The following is a 22,984-nucleotide window of genomic DNA, read 5'->3' on the forward strand; positions in this document are numbered from 1 at the left end:
CTCCTATCACATTCTCTGCAGAGGAGGAAGCCTCAAGGCGATGGCACCACCTAGCTCTCGTGGAAGAGAAGCTCCTCATGCAGAAATCGAGGATCCAGTGGCTAGCCCTAGGAGATCAAAACACTAGCTTCTATCATCATGCTGTCCAGGATCATGCAGCGAGGAACAACATTAATGTGTTGTATACAGAAGCTGGAGAAACGTTGACAGAGCCCTCAGCCATCAGGAAGGAAGCTGTGGATTATTTCCAGCAATTCCTCCAAACAGAACCAACCCGAAGTACCCCTATCTCAGTAGATGAGTTGCAATTTCTGTTGAGATATCGCTGTTCACAACAGGAAACGTCTCTTCTAATATCCCCTGTGACCCCGAGTGAAATTCTCCAATCTTTGAAGGCTCTGCCAAATGGAAAAGCTCCAGGGCCTGATGGCTACACCAAGGAGTTTTTCATAGCGGCTTGGTCTGTTGTCGGTAAAGACTTCATCACGGCGATAAAATCTTTTTTCCTGTATGGATTCCTTCCCACCGGTGTAAACTCCACCATACTGGCACTGATCCCCAAGAAGAACCCTGCTCAGACCATGAGGGATTATAGATCGATATCTTGCTGCAACCTCATCTACAAGGTAATCTCTAAGATACTTGCTAACCGGCTCAAGACGATACTCCTTGTAGCCATTGAGCCTAACCAGAGTGCGTTTATCAAAGGGAGACTGTTATCGGAGAATGTTCTGTTGGATAATGAGTTGGTGAATGGCTATCACCTCCCTAGTATATCCGACCGCTGCACTATAAAGCTCGATATCTCAAAAGCCTTTGACACAGTCAAATGGAGTTTCATTACTGCAGTTCTTCCAGCAATGGGACTGCCTTGCCAGTTCATACGGTGGATCTATCTGTGCGTCTCAACTGCCTCTTTTTCAGTCGCTATAAATGGAGAGTTGGAAGGCTTTTTCTCTAGCGCATGAGGGATCAGACAGGGGTGCTCGCTCTCCCCCTATCTGTATGTGATTGTCAACAACGCTCTCTCTGGAATGTTGAATCAGGCAGCAGCTGATGGTCTCTTTGATTACCATCCGCAGTGTCAGCAGGTTCAGCTCACCCATCTCAGTTTTGCTGATGATATATTAGTATTCACCGATGGAAGTGTGAGGTCTCTCGACGGGGTTCTTGAAGTTATGGACAAGTTCGCAACATTATCAGGTCTACAGATTAATGTCTCTAAGTCTCCATCTTTGCCGCTGGGAAGAACCATCATCTACTTACTCAAGCTGCTCAGAGCCGTGGGATTGTAACAGGAACGCTACCGGTGAGATATTTGGGTATGCCTCTAACGACCAAGTCTTGGAGCAAGCTGGAGTACGAGCCTCTTATTGATCAGCTTCGCAAAAGATTTCTCTCATGGACGCATCGAGAATTATCTTTTCAGGTCGACTCCAATTGATAAAGTCTGTGATCGCAAGTACCGTTAATTTTTGGAGCTCAGCGTTTATCTTGCCGCAAGGCTGTGTAGATACCATCGAGAGTATGTGCAGTGCCTTCTTATGGTCTGGTTCGCCAACCATTACTCATAAAGCAAAATTTGCTTGGAAAGATCTATGTTGCCCCAAGGAAGAAGGTGGACTAGGCATCAGACGTCTTAGCGACACTTCGCGAGTATTTGCACTGAGTCTTATCTGGAAACTATTCTCTCTTACCGGCTCCTTTTGGGTTGCTTGGACCCGACAGTATCTACTCAAGAATAGCTCTTACTGGGATGCCAGTGACAAAAAGGGATCGTGGGTATGGCGGAAACTGCTCAAACATAGACCCATTGCATACGAATGCATTCGGTTCGAGGTTAGAAATGGGGTAACAGTGCATTTTTGGTTCGATAACTGGTTAGAAATTGGCAGATTGATTGATATAACAGGAGAGCTGGGCATAAGCTACCTTGGAGTGAGCAGGTCCACAACGCTCGCTGAAGCAACCCGTGACGACTGCTGGAACATTCGGAGATGTGGACAGAGACGATATCCCCATCTCTGTGATACGCTTGCAGAGACTCCACGACCGGTAGCTAGTGCAGGACCAGATATAGCTCTATGGAGACATGACCAGGATGATTTCAAACCATACTTCTCAGCTACCAAGACTTGGAACTACCTGCGAGTTAAAAAGACAAAGCTTCCCTGGCATTGTATTGTGTGGTTCCCTCAAGTCATACCCTGACAATCCTTCATGGTATGGTTATCTTTTCAAGGACAGATTATCAACAGGCACTAAAATGAGAGAATGGGGAATGGAGCAATGTTGTGTCTACTGCAGAGTGAAGGATGAAAGCAGAGATCATTTGTTTTTCTCTTGCCAATATACCTTCACAGTATGGATGAATGTTGCAGAGAAATTACTTGGTCCAGTGATAACACTGGACTGGGAAGATACAGTCACCTCCATGTTACGCCAGAACAGGAACAGACTCGATGCTATACTCCTGCGCTTAGTTTTTCAGACAGCCATTTATGTGCTGTGAAAGAGAGGAACTCAAGACGGCATGGAAGTGTGTACGCACCTGTGGATACAACTACTAAGGCCATTGAGAATATGGTCAAGAAGCGCATCTCATCTTTGAAGTATATGGGAAACCATAAGCTGAGGGGGCTACTAGTGAGATGGTTTACTGTCTACACATATTAGAACATATCATTCTTTTATTCTTTACAGATTAGAACAATAGATCATCTTATGTAAATTCTTTTTCCACTTTTGATCAATAAATTTGATATTTAATCAAAAAAAAAAAATATTTCAAATGATATTTCCTCAGTTAACTGACTTAAGACGTTGAGCAGAATATACAAGTCCTACCTAATGCCACTAGCAATTTTTCAAAACCTATTAAATTTTAATAAACGAAATATGCGACACAAGGACAAAAAAACAGGCCATTGAACCACAAGAGTAATTCGTTGCTCAGATGGTCGTGCTCGGTAGACCTGGGATTATTCCCGGATCGGTAGGCTTGGGATTATTATCCGGGATCCGGATCCGATCTGAAATCCGCTCCGGATCCGCTCCGAAAATATGATATTCGGGATGTCCGAATCCGAATCCTGATAGTAAAATTTTGGATCCGTCAAAACCGAATCCGGATCCGGATATCTTAATTTTTTTTTCCGGATCCGGATCCATATTTTTAAAATATATTAATTTTTTTCCATTGATATTTATATTTGATATATTAATATTTATACATAAGGTAGTCTTATAATATTATATTTTAATTTTTAAAATATTATATATATTTATTTATAAATCTTAAATAAATATTTAATTTAAGTATTACTTAAAAAAATTAGTAATTATAAAAAAAAATATTTTTTAATTATTTTTACGGATCCGGAATCCGGATATCCGCGGATAATGTAATATCAAGACGGATATCCGGAGTTTGGATACCCGGAAGCCACGAATTCAGATCCAGATATTAAATTAACAAATCCGACGGATCCGGATACCCTAAATTTCCTGGATATTCGGATCCGTCCCAACCCTAGTGTTCGACACCAATACATGAGGTTTATGTCATTCTCATTATAATAAAAAAAAACGCAATCTCACAAGAAAGACTATTAAGTAGATCGGAGAAATAGGTAGGTATCAAAAGTTATTATATCAAAATAAAAATGTCCAAGCATTTTTTCAAAAAATAAATAATAATAATAATAAAAGATTTCCTTTTGTGTTTGTTAGCCTGTCATCTATACGTCTGAAAAAAAGCATATCATTAATAATCGAGAAATTCTTTAGAATAGTCTTTTTTAAGTTTTTGATCAAAATAAGTTTAAAAAATGTATTTTTATCATGGGTTAAGTAATCTAGACTTAAGGTTTAGAGTTAAGGGATGTAGTTTTGGGATAAAGTTTCAAATTTTAAAAAATAAAAAATAAATATTAAAAATTTCAAAATAAAAAAAACTATTTTTGGTCATTTTTCTAGAGCTATTTTTGTGACAAAAATTTAAAAAGAACTACTTAAGAAAATTATTATTATATTACATGTATGTAAAACTACAGCTATTTCAGTTTTACCTTCGTAATTTCAGTTAAACATTATTATTATATTACACGGAACCACGTGAATTGGTTCAAACGAGTCTGTTTCCTTTCATAAATGGAGATGAATCAAGCGAGAGATCTGCATTTATTGTACATGTATGTAAAACTACAGTAATACTATTTTTTCAAAAAAAAACTACATATAATTTTATACGCATGGGTACTTTAGGTGTTTGAAAGGTTGTATTTCTTCCCGTGTCGGCTTTGAGGGTGTGCCAGAGGTGCAATAGCACAGAGCCCTACTTTCTTTTACCACAATTTCTTTAAAATTCAGGGTCCAATTTTTTCTGAAACTGTTATTATCCAAAAAATATACAGAGGAAGGTGAAGTAAAGAAAAAAATATGTGTGGCTTTGGGATGAAAAGAGAAACCACAAACACGTGACTTTAAGCTATATAATACTACAACTCACAATTTTTTTACAAGTCATTGATTTCCTGGTTTTAGCATTATTTTAACCAATTTTTTTACGGATCTTTGAATTGTATAGCACAGGGTCTACCAACACTTTGAGCCGGGACTGATTTGTTCATGGGAGGCATCAACATCATAACATAGTTGATATTGTATTTGGTGTGGACCTTGCCCTTCTTGCCGTGCAGCAGTTTGACTATCGAACAGTTTTTTTCCCGGGGTGTGCTTTCGGGAGGGAGAGGGTTGGGGTGGTACAAAGTCACGGCGGCTTAGATTTGAAATGACAATATTCAGGTTACGTTTCTGAGCGACGGTATCATCGCTCGGTGGTTCTCTCTGGTGTAGTAAAAAAAAATTATGTTGAGTGTTTTGGGTTCGCTCGTGCTTGGATTCTTTATCCGAGTCAGGTTACGACATGATGGTTGGAAACTGGAGGGGTCGTTGTTTCAAAGTCTGAAGACTTCTTTCTTCCGATAGCTTGTAGTGCTTGACTTTTGTCCTCGGCTCTCTTGATTTCTTTGGTCCGAACCTGTCTCATTGTCTGGCTAGCTTTTAAACTGAGTTCCGTTATTATTCTGGGTTTGGTTCATTGTCATCTTAGATTCTATTGTTTAGTTTAATTATCTTTGTAATTTGATATAAAATTTAACTAAAAAAATAAAGTTCATCAACATCATGATCTTAGATACTATTATCCGGCGGATTTGGCATACAATCTGCCTAGAAACTAAATAAAATAGTTAAGGATAAAAATTTCTACATATAGATGTGAACAATATCAATAGAAAATATGTTGAATGCATGCACATCCTATAAAAATCTTCTTATTTAACCCTTATCGATATACCACTCTGCTTATTTTATTTTACTCATAAAAATAATTAAAAGATTGTTAGCAAAAAATTTTTTAAAAAATTTCAGAAAGATCAAATCCAAAAATTATGACAAAACCATTTAAAAAAAAAGAAAATGTATAAAACTGAATTATTAAAGAGAAATTGTCTAAACTACCACGTTTCCAATACTACCTTTCATGTTTACTTCAAACATATTTTTACCTTCACTTTTAAAAAGGTAAATAGACACTTATAATTCTAGGATTAATTAATCTAGATTTATGGTTTAGATTTGAGGGAAATGATTTTGGAATGGGGGTTTAAAATTTTATTAAATATATATATAAAAAAATTAAATTAAAAAAAAAATAGTTTTAAGAAGATATTTTGGAAATTTAAATCAAAAAGAGAAAATTATAAAAAAAGTTCTACTTGGAAAATGTATAATTCGAAAACAGTAAAAAAATTATTTTTTTATTTATTCAAATAATTATTTATATTTATATATCGATAAAGCAAAGGTAGAAAATCTTTTATCTCTTTAATAAAGAAAGTATTTATGAAAATATTTGTTCAATGAAGGTAAACATGAATTATGATACTAAAAAAAGTAAAAGTGAAATTTTTCCGTTATTAAAAGAAAAATCCATAAAATAAAACCAAACTCCTCCAAAACCTTGCACAACTCCAAGACAAATTACTCATTCACTTTTTTCTAACTTATATGAACAAAAAGTTATGAATCTTGACAAATGGTCACTTAGGAACAATCTAAGGTTAGAGGTGAGGTTGACGGCTTTCTACCATTGGTCATGAATATGGAGATCCAGCTACCATCAGATGATATTATAACTGTGGAATTTGAGTACATCAAGATTGAGAAGCATTGCTTCACTTACTTCTCTCTATTCCATGAGGATGAAAACTGCCCAGTTAAACCTCGACATTCTCTTCCCATCAAGGAGCGAAAACTGGGTATTACTCAAAGAATTGCGTTGCAACGCATTGAAGCTGATAACCGGATGATCGTCGGGGGTACCACCGTCCGACAAACTTGCCTCCCCCAATAAACTTGCCTACTCCCACCGCGAAACCTGCGGCTAAACGGAGAATTACGAAGTCTACAGGTACCAAAAAACGTGGCGTTGCTAGAAGCCCGGTCCAAGGTGTCAGCCTAAGGAAGACTTACGTAGCCAGAACAATGAACCCAACCTGTAAGAGATTATCCGTTGACAAGGATCCTGCTTTACCTTGCGATAAGGTCGGTTCATAATACTACAAGAGCTTCACAAAGGACTAGGAGGACGGATTTTCAGCCTCTTCCTCCTCCTCTTCCTTAGCTGTGTTGAGTTGGAATTGTCATGGCTTGGGGAGCGTCCTGGCAATTCGACGGTTACGGGAGCTACACAAACGTATTATCCCTGATGTAACCTTTTTGATGGAAGCTAAGAATTCTGATGAATTTGTGAAGAAGAAGACCAAGGATTTCCGATTCCCCAACTACTTCTCGGTGCCCCCGGTGGGGCTCAGTGGAGGGTTATCCTTGCTGTGGAAAAAAGGAGTGGATCTAACCATTTTGGAAGCACTACCCAACCTAATCGATACAACGATCACCTTCAAAGGAGTGACATCGTTTGTTACCTTTGTATATGGGGCGCCTGCTGCGGAAAACAGAGCAGCTTTCTGGGCCAAGCTTAATGAGGTTGGAGCTGGCCGGGATACATCATGGCTGATTACAGGGGATTTTAATGATATTCTTGACAACTCCGAGAAAGTGGGCGGACCGGCTCGCTGGGAGGGTTCATTCACATCTTTTAGATCGTTTGTCTCTCAGCACGGTCTCTGGAATCTCACCCACTCGGGCAATCATCTATCTTGGATAGGGAATAGGTACACTCACTTCATTCGGTCCAGACTCGACCGATCTCTCACCAATTGTCCTAGAGCGAGCAGTTTTCGATGGGAAGATGTCGATATCTTCGTTTTGAGGGCTCCGACCATCGCCCTTTGGTCACCTATTTCAACGCCTCAACGCCAAAGAGGAGAGGAATTTTTCGCATTGATAGAGCACTAACAGAGAATGATGAGATTGAAACGCTAGTCGATGCTGCCTGGAATCACGATCCGTTGGAATCAGTCATTGGCAAGCTCAATGCGTGTCGCCGCGGCATCATCAGGTGGGCGCGGGAACATAATCTTAAGCACATTCTGATCATCAACCAGACTCAGGAATCTCTAGAGAAGGCTCTCTCAGCTACCATCCTAGACCCCGTGTTAATCACCTCGCTGTCAAATACCTTGAGGGATGCATATAAAGAGGAAGAACTCTTCTGGGTTCAACGGAGTAGGATTCTCTGGTTGAAATGTGGGGATCGTAACTTCTTCCACGCTATCTCCCGGCAGAGAAGAATGATTAATAACCTATCTGTGATTGAAGATTACGAAGGTAAGGAGGTGTATGAGGAACCGCAGATAGTCACAGTTATATCAGACTACGTCAGAGATATTTTCAACTCGGTTGGTGATGGGGACTTCTCGGACATTCAGAACATCCTGTCCCCAAGAGTCACCGACGAGATGAACATGTCCTTTACGGCACTGCCAAGTGAGTCAGAGATCTATTATGCGGTTATGTCGATCAATGGAGGGAAGGCCCCAGGCCCCGACAGATTCTCCTCCAAATTCTATCAAGCGTATTGGCACATCATCAAAGCGGATGTAGTTAGAGATATCAGACAATTCTTCTCCTCAGGATATTTGCACCCGCAACAGAATGTAACGCACATCCGACTTATCCCAAAAGGAATAGGACCGAGACGGGTTTCCGACTACAGACCCATTGCCCTCTGCAACACGCACTATAAGATCATCGGAAAGATCCTGTCTCATCGGCTCAAGCCTCTCCTACCGGACCTGATCTCGGTTTCCCAGTCAGCCTTCGTCTCCGGCAGGGCCATTGGCGACAATGTGTTGATCACACATGAGACGTTGCACTATCTAAGGACTTTGGAAGCAAGAAGTATTGCTCAATGGCCATTAAAACAGACATGAGCAAGGCGTACGATCGTATGGAATGGGCGTTTGTGAGAGCAGTGTTAACACAACTTGGATTTGCCCAACAGTGGGTCGACTGGGTAATGAGCTGCATCGAGTCTGTCTCGTACACATTCCTCGTTAATGGGACTCCCCAAGGAGCAGTCAAGCTGTCACATGGAATACGTCAGGGAGACCCGCTGTGTAACACCCCCGAACCGTTTTAGTCATCGGTCAGTCAGCCGGGAAACAATCAAACAAGAACATGCCCGAATGACCTTCCTCTGCCAAGTCCGGAAGTGTTACGACGGGTTGAGAATAGACTTTTCAAGTCACAAAACATAATTCTGTAACCCAGAATATCCATTCAAAACTCGTTTCCTCTAATCTTCGGCCTGAGGCTTTGCAACCCGTACCGAATCATAGAGTTGTGTTAGGTTGGACTAACCTAATATAAGATTCAACATGTCACGAATATAAACATACTTTATTTCATATATATATAACACGAAGTTCACAAGCCCAAAATATTATACATAGGGTCCATGGACGCAGCCGAAAATAAAACATACATTCATATATCTTGAAAACGAGTCTTTAGCCAAAGATGTCCAATCTACACCAGCTCCTACAGTTCCGCGAGGGCTATGGTCCTTTCTACTGGTCACCTGCAAAAGGATGTGAGAAGTGAGTGAACTAGTTTCACTCAGTGAGCCAGGATTCCCTATCTAGCATATACAACTACCCGTCATTCTAAACCCCACCCCAAACACAAGCAAGACGGGTAGTTCATTCAAGATCATAAAACATGACCGATTTAAATAATAAACCATTAAACCATAATAAATCAAACACTCTTTATGAGTGTCATATCAATCAACCATAAATATATACTCCTAGGGCCCAACAAAATCATTCTTCTTCCACATAAGGGACACCGGCAATCCCTTCACTATTACACCACACAGGCGTGGGTGCTCGGGAATCGCCTGGTCACGGTCCTCAATCGGAATTGCCGTGCCCCGGTCCTCTATCGGACTCGCCGGGGGCTGTCACATCCACGTGTGACACTCAGCCTTGGTGATCAAGCCAAGTTAAACCGAGCCCACCACTTTCCGGACCACGACAGGCTTAGTGGAACCATTTGAGGAAGCAATGACTTGCAAACTACTAATAGAACCACCACGAGGTTCTCACACAACAGTACCAACACGAGGTACACACTATAACAACATATAATAATCACACAATCACAATAATCCGGGTGCTTAGACTAGTCTTGGTATCCACTTAGCCCAGACATCGTCTCAAGCCTCGGATCGACAAACTGACACCTAGACCGGTCCGGCTATCCTAGCCCGGAAGCCGTCTCCGATGTCAGGAACCTGCAAGAAAAATTTGTTAACAAACAATTAATCGTGACTCACAGTGGTTAAGCGATGTGGCTCGACTCTTTGATTCCGGATGTTGACCAAACCCTTTTATCCCCTCCAAATCTTCCCAAAATCCAACCTCATTGTCTTGAATGAACTGGTCTGGACTGATCAGAACTCAGAAAGAACCTTCTTTCACTTCTGGACGTCTTTCGGAACTTCCCGGCAGTTTATCGATTTTCGGAAATGTCTATACTTTTAAAGCACCTCACTTCTTTCTCTCTCTCTCTCTCTCTAAGCCACGTTTTGGAGTGTCCTGGTGTGTCTGAATGAGTAAAAGTGAACCAGGGTAGCTGGGTATATATAGAAGTTGCCGGCCAATAAGAATGAGCCACCCGATCGCCTGTGTGTCGTCCTGCATGCTTCCGGTCGCATGTGTGGCGACACATTGGCGTCCACATGCCCTGCTGCATGATCTCTAGCCATTCAAGAAGACACCTCCACGTACACTTGCCCTTCAGCATGTCTGGTGTTCATGCATCGCGACACACGGGCATCTGCATGTCGTTTCGCATGCGCAGATTGCATGTACTGCGACACCTCGTGCTTCTGTGTGTCGAGCTGCATGGAACTACTTCTTGCACATCTACACATCCTTCTTGTGTTGACACTCAGCAGGTTAAATGGTTGACACCACGTCCTGATCCCTTAGATCAAGCCACCTCGAGCTTCTCGGTCGATTTGTGCGATTTTGGTTCCTCTGGTGAATTTTCGTCCGGCGATCAATCCCGAATATTTTTTCGTACTCAATCTGATGAGCTACATATTTTTAATAAACTCCAGACTAATTTTAACCTTGAGGATAAATATTTCTCGAGCCTTCGGCTTCCCCGAGAAATTCCATAAAACCGAAATTAGGTTTTTTTTTTTAAGATGGTGTATTCCATCCTCCTCCCCTTATTAGAATTCGTCCCCGAATTCTCTAAGGATTCGGTGATCCCCCTTCTTCCATCACTACTTCTTCGTGGAAGAACTCTGGATGCAACGCTTTAAATCTTTATTCATCCTCCTAGGTCACAACTACACGGTTCCGTTTATCCCAGAATACTTGGACTTGAGGAATTTCTCGATTCTTCAATCTTTGTATCCGACGTTCACCTATTCGGATTGGTCCCTCTGGATAAGTGAGGTTTGTTTGCAGGTTTTCGATTTGCTCTGTGTCAATAGCGTTGGGATCATGAACATGTTTCCGCATCATTGATACGTGAAATACCAGATGTATTTGCATCTCCTCAGGTAGGTTGAGGCAGTAAGCAACATCTCTGATTCGTTCTTCAATCTGGTAAGGCCCAATGAATCTAACAGCTAGCTTCCCGACCTTCCTGAATCTCTCCTTTCCTTTCTGAGCTGACACTTTCAGATACACCCAATCACCAATACTGAACACCACTTCTCGCCTTGATTGATCGGCGTACTTCTTTTGTCTATCCAACGCTTTCTTCATATTGCTTTGAATGATCTATAACTTTTTCATCGTCTCTTCTACAATTTCGGGTCCAAACTCTCTTCTTTCTCCAACTTCGGTCCAGCATAAAGGTGTTTTGCATGGCCTCCCATAAAGCGCCTCATATGGTGCCATACCTATGCTAGAATGAAAGCTGTTGTTGTAGGAGAATTCAACTAATGGTAAATGCTTTTCCCAGCTTCCCGCCCAATCCAATATACACATCCGCATCATATCCTCTATGGTACGAATGGTTCTTTCGGTTTGGCCGTCCGTCTCGGGATGATACGCGGTGCTTATGAATAACTTAGTTCCACTGCTTCTTGTAACGCCTTCCAAAAATTTGAGGTGAATCTAGGATCTCGATCGGAGACAATATCTGTTGGCACACCATGCAACCTCACAATTTGGTCCACATACATCTCTGCCAATACTTCTACCTTATTGGTTTCCTTCATAGGTAACAAGTGTGCCACCTTCGTCAGTCTGTCGACAGTCACCCATATTGCGTTATTTGATCTACCTCGAGCCGGGGGTAACCCAGTGATGAAATCCATGGATATGGAAGCCAATTTCCACTGAGGTACTGGTAAGCTTTGTAAAAATCCTCCTGGAATCTGATGCTCGACTTCGACTTGTTGACAAGTTTGACATTGAGCCACCCATCGCGCCACTGATTTCTTCATTCCTGGCCAATGGTAATACCTTCGGATATCTCGATACATTTTCGTACTCCTGGGATGGATACTGAGTAACGAGTGATGCGCCGACTTCAAAATCTCATCTCGTAGCCCTTCACCCAGTGGTACTCATATCCTCCCATTAAGTAATAGTGTATCATCTGCCCCCACATGATAGCCACTTTCATTTGGAGCTTCTTGATTTTTAACTTCTGCGATGATCCCTTTTAACTTTTCATCATGTTGTTGCTCCTGTCTGATCCGTGTGAGTAAACCTACCTGGTTTACAGCACGCATGCCTAAAGGCTCACTTGGCTCCCCTTCAATTGCCCATAAAGTCATCAACTTGAGCTCACTTGATAACGCTTCCACTTCCTTTCCAATATCAGATGCCAACTTTCTACGACTTAGTGCATCTGCGACCACATTAGCTTTGCCTGGATGATATTGAATCTTCAGGTCGTAATCCGCCACAAACTCCATCCATCGCCTTTGTCGGAGGTTCAAATCAGGCTGTGTGAACAAGTACTTGAGACTCTTATGATCTGTGAATACTTCCACGACTTCTCCATATAAGTAAGATCTCCAAATCCTTAACGCAAACACCACTGCCGCCATTTCTAAATCATGTGTTGGGTAGTTCTCTTCATGTTTTCTGAGTTGCCTTGATGCATAAGCAATTACTTTTCCTTCCTTCATCACAGCCTAACCCAACCCTAAAAGCATCTGCGTACACAATGTAAGGTTTACCTTGTTCAGGTAATGCCAATACCTGTGTTGTGGTCAAAGCTTTCTTCAGTCTCTGAAATGCTTCATCCGTTTCTTTTCCCCAGATGAATGGAACTCCTTTTCCAGTCAACTTCGTCAAGGGCTTAGCGATCGAAGAAAAGTTCTTGACGAACTTTCGATAATACCCGGTTAACCCGAGGAAACTTCTTACCTCGGTTAACGTTGATGGCCTTTGCCATTCCTCAATGGCTTTCACCTTTTCTGAATCTACAGAACCTCCTTCTCCAGACACACGGTACCCCAAGAACCTGATCTCTCTTTTCCAGAAAGAACACTTGCTGAACTTCGCATACAGCTTCTGGTTTCGTAACCGTTCCAACACTAGCTTCAAGTGTGCTTTGTGCTCGACCTGTGTCTTGGAATATATTAAAATGTCATCGATGAAGATTATCACGAACTTGTCGAGATAATCGTGGAAGACTTCATTCATCAATCTCATGAAGGCCGTCGGTGTGTTAGTAAGGCCAAAAGGCATTACTACGAACTCGTATTGTCCATAACGAGTTCTAAACGCAGTCTTCATGACATCACCTTCGGAAATTGGAATCTGATGATTGCCCGACGTCAAGTCGATCTTTGAAAACCAACTTGCTCTCCTTAGCTGATCCAACAACTCGTCTATCCTCGGAAGAGGATACTTATCTTTGATGGTGATAATGTTGATTCCTCGATAATCAATGCAAAGTCGCATGCTACCATCCTTCTTCTTGACAAATAAGACCGGAGCTCCCCATGGTGAAGAGCTAGGTCTTATGAAACCTTTCTCCATTAAATCTTGAAGCTGTTTCTTCAACTCTGCTAACTCCGCAGGTGCCATGCGGTAGGGAGCCTTTGCTATCGGCTTCGCTTCAGGTTCCAAGTTAATTGTGAAAGGGTTACTCCGAGGTGGAGGTAACTCTTTCAACGCTGCAAACACATCCTCGAACTCATGTACTACCGCAATATCCGTAATTTCAACTCCATTGCTAGCGGGCCCTTCACTAGCAGTTATTTTTACCAGATACGCTTCTCCATCCTTAAGCAAATCTTCCACTCTCAAGACAGCTACTAAAGACATAGACTTGCTTGGACTGATCCCGTAAAACACTATTTGTCGTTTCCCGTTCTCCTTGAACAAAATACGACCTTTTCCACAATCTAATTGTGCTCGATAGTCTGATAACCAATCCATGCCCAAGATAACTTCATATCCTTTTAAGGGCACCACCAACAAATCTGCCACGAACATCTTCTCGCAAATGACTAACGGAACTCTTCTGAGGCATTCTTTTGCTTGAAGGGTTTGGTCTCGGGAGTCATCACAGCCACATCCATCCTGTCAATCACAAATGAACCCACAAACTCGGCAGCTACCTCAGGGGCCACAAAGCTATGTTTTGCCCCCGAGTCGAACAATACATGTGTGGGACGCCCTGCAACATGTAAAGTTCCTGCCACAACATCAATATATATCAACAACATAAAAATTATCCAATAGAAATTAACCAATTCATCACAAGCAATCACACAACACAAAATCAATATAGTAAGGTTAAAGAACCCTAAAACCTGTGATGGGACCCTTAGATGGGCCTGGAGGTTTAGTATCCTCTAGTTCTAAAGCGTAAATTCTACCTCTTATAGCTTGCCTTTTTGGCACATGTGCGATTGCAGGTGGAGCTGCAGGAGGATGAACAGTGATTGGTGTAGCTGGGGTAGGACGATTGACGCTGCACTGGGTAGAGATGTGTCCTTTCTTTCCACACGTGTAACATGTAGGATTGTAGGATTTTGACTGAAAGGATCCAGGCTTCTTCCCGAAGCATTCACTTGACTTATGGCCTATCTTGCCACAGTTAAAGCATTTTCCTGTGAACAGAGATCTTCGACTTGGCCCTCCCGATTCCTTTTCCTTATCTTTTCCCTTAAATGATCTTTGATTTCCACCATACTTTCCATCTTGATTCTACTTGGATTTCTTACTTGCCGTCTTCTCAGCTTCCAATCCGATCTCCACACTCACAGCCTTTTCCACTAGCTCGATGAGACTCTCGTAATTCCCGACTACCAGTTTATTTTCTAACTATGGTTTTAGACCAAACATAAAGTTAGATAACATGGTTTCTTCATCATCTTGTTTATTTTCGTCGCAGTCGCATGAACTCAGATTCATATTCTCTAACTGTCTTGTCTCCTTGTACTAGGTTAGCAAACTGACGTTGAAGCCTTCGCTTAGACTCCGGGGTGAAATACTTGCATTCAAATTCTTTTTTGAATGCCGCCCAAGTGGTGACCAGATGTCCTACTTGGCGATCCCTACTCTCCCACCATTATGCCGCGACTTTTTCTAAGTAATACACCGTCATCTTTTTCTTAGACTCCTCAGAACACGTCAGCGTCTCAAAGTTTTTCTCAATGGTTTGAAGCCACTGGTCGGCTTCAAATGGATCTGTCCCTCCTTCAAAATAGGGTGTCTTCATATTCTTCATCGCAGTTATCAACGGTAACATTGGTGTAGCCACTGTAGGTTGTGGTGGCATGACTGCTAGTGGTTGCACTTGAGGTTGTTGTAGTGACCTCGCTATCACGTCATCAAGCATCTTCAAAGTGTGCTCCATTCCTACTCCTTGTTGTGGTTGATCATGAACTTCTGGTTCAATCGAGTTGTTCCGCCTTATTGGTTTTGGTCCTTGGACACTTGACTCGCTATCATCTGTTTCTGGTCTTCCCCTTACAATACGGTTTGGTGGAAAGTTTTCTTCTGGTAGTAAGTCTTGATCATGTCCAAACAGATTGTTGTTTCTTCCTAGGTTTTCTTCACTGGATCCTTGGTTGGTGTATGCCAGTGTTTGCACCCTTCCCTCGGATTCATATCCCAGTCCTCTTCTTCTTGCGACTCTTTCTGTACCCAGCATCCAATCCTGCCCTCCTTCACTCCTTCCCCTTCTTGCCATATGCAATCCACAAACAGGGAATTCCTATTTAGAATACTAATTAGAGCGGAACTCTACTGGTTTCCTAATACATCTTTTGCGACACATTTGACTCGATAAAACACGAAAAACGCGTGATTGGCCGCATGATCTAAACCATGCTCTGATACCACCTCTGTAACACCCCTGAACCGTTTTAGACATCGGTCAGTCAGTCGGGCAACAATCAAACACGAACATGCCCGAACGACCTTCCTCTGCCAAGTCCAGAAGTGTTATGACGGCTTGAGAATATACTTTCCAAGTCACAAAACATAATTATGTAACCCAGAATATCCATTCAAAACTCGTTTCCTCTAATCTTCGGCCTGAGGCTTTGCAACCCGTACCGAATCATAGAGTTGTGTTAGGTTGGACTAACCTAATATCAGATTCAACACGTCATGAATATAAACAGACTTTATTTCATATATATGAAATAGGAAGTTCACAAGCCCAAAATATTATACATAGGGTCCATGGACGCAGCCAAAAGTAAAATATACATTCATATATCTTGAAAACGAGTCTTTAGCAAAAGATGTCCAATCCACACCAGCTCCTACAGTTCCGTGAGGGCTATGGTCCTTTCTACTGGTCACCTGCAAAAGGATGTGAGGAGTAAGTGAACTAGTTTCACTCAGCGAGCCAGGGTTTCTTATCTAGCATATACAACTACCCGTCGTTCTAAACCCCACCCCAAACACAAGCAAGACGGGTAGTTCAACAATCAATATTCAAGATCATAAAGCATGACCGATTTAAGCAATAAACCATTAAACCATAATAAATCAAACACTCTTTATAAGTGTCATATCAATCAACCATATATATATACTCCTAGGACCCAACAGAATCATTCTTCCTCCACATAAGAGACACCGGCAATCCCTTCACTATTACACGACACAGGCGTAGGCGCTCGGGAATCGCCCGGTCACGGTCCTCAATCAGAATCGACGTGCCCCGGTCCTCTATCGGACTCACCGGGGGCTGTCACATCCACGTGTGACACTCGGCCATGGTGATCAAGCCAAGTTAAACCAGGCCCACCACTTTCCGGACCACGACCGGCTTAGTGGAACCATTTGAGGAAGCAATGACCTGCAAACTACTAATAGAACCACCACGAGGTTCTCACACAACAGTACCAACACGAGGTACACACTATAACAACATATAATAATCACACAATCACATTCCAGGTGCTTAGACTAGTCTTGCTATCCACTTAGCCCAGACATCGTCTCAAGCCTCGGATCCACAAACTGACACCTAGACTGGTCCGGCAATCCTAGCTCGGAAGCCGTCTCTGATCTCAGGAACCTGCATTTAAAATTCGTTAACAAACAATTAACCGTGACACACAATGATTAAGCGATGTGGCTCGACTCTTTGATTCCGGATGTTGACCAAACCCTTTTATCCTCTCCAAATCTTCGTCTTGGTACCGTGATGTTAAATCCCAAAACCCAACCTCAATGTCTTGAATGAACTGGTCTGGACAGATCAGAACTCAGAAAGAACCTTCTTTCACTTCTGGACGTCTTTCGGAACTTCCCGGCAGTTTATCAGTTTTCGGAAATGTCTATACTTCTAAAGCACCTCACTTCTTTCTCTCTCTCTCTCTCTCTCTCTAAGCCACGTTTGGGAGTGTCCTTGGTGTGTCTGAATGAGTAAAAGTGAACCAGGGTAGCTGGGTATATATAGAAGTTGCCGGCCAATAAGAATGAGCCACCCGATCGCCTGTGTATCGTCTTGCATGCTTCTGGTCGCATGCATAGCGACACATGGGCGTCCACATGCCCTGTTGCATGCTCTCTAGCCATGCCAGAAGACACCTCCACGTCCACTTGCCCTTCAGCATGTCTGGTGTTCATGCATCGCGACACACGGGCATCTGCATGTCGTTTCGCATGCGCAGATTGCAGGTACTGCGACACCTCGTGCTTCTGTGTGTCGAGCTGCATGGAACTGCTTCATGCACGTCTAAACCTCATTTTTGTGTTGACACTCAGCAGGTTAAATGGTTGACACCACGTCCTGATCCCTTAGATCAAGCCACCTCAAGCTTCTCAGTCGATTTGCGCGATTTCGGCTCCTCTGGTGAATTTTCGTCCGGGGATCAATCCCGAATATTTTTCCGTTCCCAATCTGATGAGCTACATATTTTTAATAGACTCCAGACTAACTTTAACCTTGAGGATAAATATTTCCCGAGCCTTCGGCTTCCCCGAGAAATTCCATAAACTGAAATTAGGTTTTTTTTTTATAAGATGGGGTATTACACGCTGTCTCCATATATTTTTATCCTGTGTACGGAGGTTCTCTCGGAACTCTGTGATAAGGCACTATCAGATGGGACGCTGTCTGGGGTTTGTGTTTCTCGGGCTAGTCCAGCAATTGATCACCTTTTGTTCGCCGACGACACGATGTTCTTCTGCAAGTCGAACACCGCTAGCGTCAGTACCCTGCTGAGTATTCTACGGAGATACTAGTCTCTCTCAGGGCAACATATCAACTTTGCAAAGACGGCTATCACGTTCTCGGCACGGACTCCTCCTGAAGTTAAGAGCAGAGTTAAAACGGCTCTATCTATCGAAGCAGAAGGTGGTATTGGAAAGTATTTGGGCCTCCCGGAACTGTTTGGGAGAAAGAAAAGAGACATCTTCGCAGCTATCCTCGACCGTATCAGACAACGAACACTTAGCTGGACTACTAATTTCCTCTCCGGTGCTGGCAAGCAGGTCCTCTTGAAAGCAGTCTTGGCGGCGATGCCATGTTACGCTATGTCGTGCTTCAAACTCCCAAAATCTCTATGTAAACAGATCCAATCCATGTTAACTCGATTCTGGTGGGATGCAAACTCGACAAAGAAGAAGATGTGTTGGGTTGCGTGGTCCACCCTAACTCAACCAAAGCATGCTGGAGGTCTCAGGTTCAGAGACATCGAGATGTTTAACGACGCGCTGCTTGCAAAAATTGGATGGAGAATCCTATCTAAACCCCAATCTCTAGTAGCCCGTGTACTACTGGGTAGATACGCTCGCAACTCTACGTTTATGGATTGCCCGGTCTCAGCCTCCTCCTCCCATGGTTGGAAGAGTATCCTGGCTGGGAGAGAGATTTTGAGAATGAGTTTCAGTTGGTCTGTTGGTAACGGGGAGAGTATAAGGGTGTGGCACGATCCATGGCTGAGTTGTGAAACCCCCCTGATCCCTATTGGTCCCCCTACTCTAGCTGCCTCTAACTTATTGGTTAGCGACCTCCTATGCAAACTCACCAATACGTGGGATCGTGATAAGATCAGACAGGAGTTGCCTCAGTACGACGATGCTATTCTATGTATCTTCACGAGTTCAGCTCCATCGGAGGACCAGGTTGCGTGGGTGTATGAGAAGTATGGAGCTTACTCCACTAGGTCAGGATATGGCATCGGTATGAGCGCTGTGAGACCGGTTGCCTTTATCCCCGTTCCTTTTGATTGGCGAAAGAACATCTGGAATGTTAACACAGCACCTAAGATTAAAGACTTTCTTTGGAAAGTGGTCAAGAAAGCAATCCCCGTCAGCGCTAATCTTGCCTCTCGGGGGATCTCCTCCTTTCCGTGTAAGACTTGTAATGATGTGGAGGACGATCTACATGTTTTCCTCCTCTGCTCGGTAGCTAAGGAGGTTTGGGAACTAGCTCCGATCTCTTGGACCCAACTCCCTATGATTTCCTCGCTTGGGGTCTTCATCTCATCATGCGCTAGCATTAAGAACCTTCCCCCGACGGGAGCCCGTAATAAGAGATGTTTTGAAGACAAAGCCTACTCCAGTATGGAGATCCTAAACAAGTACATCTCTAATGCTCGCAAATGGCAAGGAGCCCAGATGCTGACCACACCACCTACTAAAGATGTGCATGAACTATCCCGAGGTAAGAGTGTTCCTCAGCTGCCCTCTCCGTCTACTACGATGATCACCTGTCATGTTGACGCAGCTTGGGATGCAAATTCCGGTAACTGCGGGCTGGGAGGAGTCTTCACCGGTCCTCCCTCTACCACCCATCTCCGTCAGCTTTGCGAATCACGACCCTTTGTTTTTTTTGCGCTAATGGCTGAAGCGCTTGCAGTTCGTCTTGCGGTTATGACCGCAGCTTGTGCAAACATTAAATCCCTTCTGATTCTGTCAGACTCCCTTGATCTTGTCAAGCTGTTGATAAAGAAAGAGAGCAGGCCAGCTTTGTTTGGTATTGTGTTTGACATCTACTACTTTACCTCTCTGTTTGATGTTATTTCCTTTGCTCATGTACCCCGTTTAAACAATTGCGAGGCTGATTTTGTGGCTAGATCAGCACTGGCTTCGATCGTTGTAACATCCGTTGGTGGAGAGTAAACTCTAATTATGAATGAATTTATGTTTGACCAAAAAAAAAAAAACCAATAATCATCACATAACACATCTAAATTTCTACCTATAACATGCAATAAAACATATAAAATAACCAAAAAGAGAGAGAGAACTACCCAGAGTGTCTCAACATGAACTGCACACACTGCACCTGTGGTACAACATGACCCAAGTCTACCACACATAGATAAGTAGCCGCTCCACCATCTCAGGCTCGCTGCTTTCCCTATACGATTATGAACCTCGCAACTTTAATATGCGCTTTGCGATCCGATGCAACCACAACAATTATATGGAGTTATTTTGAAACAAATTATATTAAAACTATTCATCAAGGAAAGGCTTTTGCGTGGCAGGTGGACTACACGCATGGGTGATTTTTCTTTTCGTCTGGCTTCCGATGACTTCGCCGAACAACGTTGAGATCTCCCACACCTTCCCTTCTCCTTCGGTAATTTTTATGACAGATTAGTCGATCTGCGGTGAGAGTTAAAGAAAAGGATGTGGCCGTTAGTTCTTTATACTTTTTGGTATTATATTCTTACAAAAACTAAGCTTATTTCTAAATTGAGGACGTTAGTGAAAAGCTAAACCGTTCTTTTTAACTTTAGATTTTCATTCAAGAAGAAGTTCAAAACTTACGCTCCATGATTGAGTACCCGGAGAGAGGGTCTATCCGTGGGCTGCACTTCTCCTTGGGGATTAGTCTGGGCCTCTCCATGGGCCTGGGATACCCCAAGGTTAAACAAAAAAAAAAAAAAAAAAGATTGGATAATCCTTGTGGACCAAAAGGTGGGATAACATCTCCTGGACATTATTTGTAAAATCATTTTTACATATGTCATCACCACGTTCAATTTCAACAAAAATGATAATATAGCTTTTAGAAGTGATAACATGACATTAACCTAATTACGACATATACAATTTTTTTCTTATAAAGATTTATTTTTGTCAAGGTTTTTAATATGGTAATGATTATTAACTCATATAGCACTATTAATGTTATTTTGAATAAATTTTTATTTGGCAAAAATAATAAAATATAATAATATTAATAATTCATATATCACTACAAAATTTATATATCACATTAATAAAAATTAAACTTATTTTCCAGAAAAAAATAAATTAAATATAGTTACAAATATATATATTTATATATATATATATATATATATATATATAACTTATAAATCATCTATATAATCAAAATAGTTGTAAATCAGTATCAACAAATACAAAACTAAATTATAAATAATCAAATAATTATTTTGATAGTTAAAATATTAAAATTTATTTAAAGTTATCTTCATTATGTTAATTAACAATTTGATTTTTACCGGTTTAACATGTTTTAACTAAAACAAACAAAAATTCAAAATTTGTTAGAATCTATATATTAAATATATACATATTTAAGACTAGCTGATAAGAAACATATTTAAATAAATAAACCTTAAATTTAATATGAAATAAATCATAAATTTTTGAATATCCACCAGGAGTCCAAGTTTTGGCACTCTCAAATTTTTTATCGAATCCAATTATTTTTCCTACCCAACTACTCTTCGCAAATATGGATATTTTGGAGAGTTTTTCCACAAATGGAAGATCAACAATTCGCTTGGATGTTATGGTACATCTGGAAGAGATGAAATAATAAAGTTTTCAGTAACATGTATATCGATCCCATTGCACTTTTGAAATTGGCAAAAACAGAATCTCTACTTTGGACTGACACATAGGTTTCACTGACACAAAAGCTTCCTCAAAATACAGAGGTAGATGTCATTATTTTACCAACCATAACAGGTAGATGGTGTTTCATGGATGGATCATGAAAAGACCGAGAAAAAATTTCAGGATGAGGTTGGTACAGTACTTTAGAAGGTTTTGATGGTTTGGTGGGAGCAATAAATACAAGGGCTAGTCTTTCCCCCTTCACTCGGAAGTGGAAACGCTCATTTGCACTATAGAATGTATGAGGAATTTAGATCAGTTTCAGGTCACATTTGCAACAGATTGTTTTCAATTAGTGAAGATGATTTTAGAATTAGAAGAATGGACAGCTTTCTAAGTTATTTGGAAGGTATCAAGATTCAAAAGGGAAGTTTTCACAACTCAAGCATCATTCATGTACCCAGAGCACATAATTGCATTCAATGCCAGGAAACATTCGTTTTTGTCGTTCACATGGATAGCGAGTTACCATTTTGGCTTGCAGAGTCTTCATAAGTGTTTATGTTGATGACAAAAAGATAGATATTGCTATTTTTCTTCTATTTATAGAAGAAGAAATAATATTCCTCTCTTTTTTACTATATATATTTAGAGATTGATATTTTAAAGGAACAAATTGGAACATATCTCAGCTCTATTATAGAGTTTCTCTATTTTAGAACTAAAAATAGCAAAATACATCGGAAATAGTCTATGACCAGGTTATACAGATGCAGCTTCCTTCTCAAGCAGACTACGGAGCCAAGAGGGTCCTTCTACAGCTACATACGAATGAATTTAAAGGTCCTTCATCACACTTGTAGCGAATGAATATTATATTATTATAATTTATATATCTAAATATAGATATATTTAAAACTCGTTGATAAAAACATATATAAAATAATTAAGCACTAATAATAATATAATATCAATTATTTTTATACAATTAAATCTTAACTCTACTGAAATTTAAATAAAATCAAAGTAAAATTTTTAAACCAGATTAAAATAAAAAAACTGCAGTAAATAAATTTATAATTTTAGTTTTTTCAAACCGATAAAGTTAGTATATAAAAATAATAATGATCCAATATAAACTAATGTTTTCTTTTAAATAAAAATATATTATATTAAAATTATTATTTCTGCTTATGGCGCAAAAACTCTCAATGCTAAAATAATAATGC

The 22,984-nt window shown here is 41.2% G+C and overlaps 3 protein-coding genes across 3 annotated transcripts; all 3 read left to right on the forward strand.

Moving 5' to 3' along the window:
* The first annotated feature begins 1,527 nt into the window (after positions 1-1,527).
* On the forward strand, positions 1,528-2,676 carry LOC106422538. The gene is made up of 2 exons (XM_013863328.2): positions 1,528-2,174; positions 2,364-2,676. Exons 1-2 carry the CDS (start codon positions 1,528-1,530, stop codon positions 2,674-2,676), a joined length of 960 nt encoding a protein of 319 aa, XP_013718782.2.
* A 3,490-nt stretch (positions 2,677-6,166) lies between these two features.
* On the forward strand, positions 6,167-8,399 carry LOC106422539. Its single transcript, XM_013863330.1, has 3 exons — positions 6,167-6,383; positions 6,794-7,238; positions 7,316-8,399. The coding sequence occupies exons 1-3, from the start codon at positions 6,167-6,169 to the stop codon at positions 8,397-8,399; spliced, it is 1,746 nt and encodes a 581-aa protein (XP_013718784.1).
* A 9,555-nt stretch (positions 8,400-17,954) lies between these two features.
* LOC106422541 lies at positions 17,955-20,057 on the forward strand. The gene is made up of 2 exons (XM_013863332.2): positions 17,955-18,144; positions 18,187-20,057. The coding sequence occupies exons 1-2, from the start codon at positions 17,955-17,957 to the stop codon at positions 20,055-20,057; spliced, it is 2,061 nt and encodes a 686-aa protein (XP_013718786.2).
* The last annotated feature ends 2,927 nt before the right edge of the window (positions 20,058-22,984 follow it).

Source organism: Brassica napus, chromosome C6 (genome assembly GCF_020379485.1).
Source record: "Brassica napus cultivar Da-Ae chromosome C6, Da-Ae, whole genome shotgun sequence".
Taxonomy (NCBI): domain Eukaryota; kingdom Viridiplantae; phylum Streptophyta; class Magnoliopsida; order Brassicales; family Brassicaceae; genus Brassica; species Brassica napus.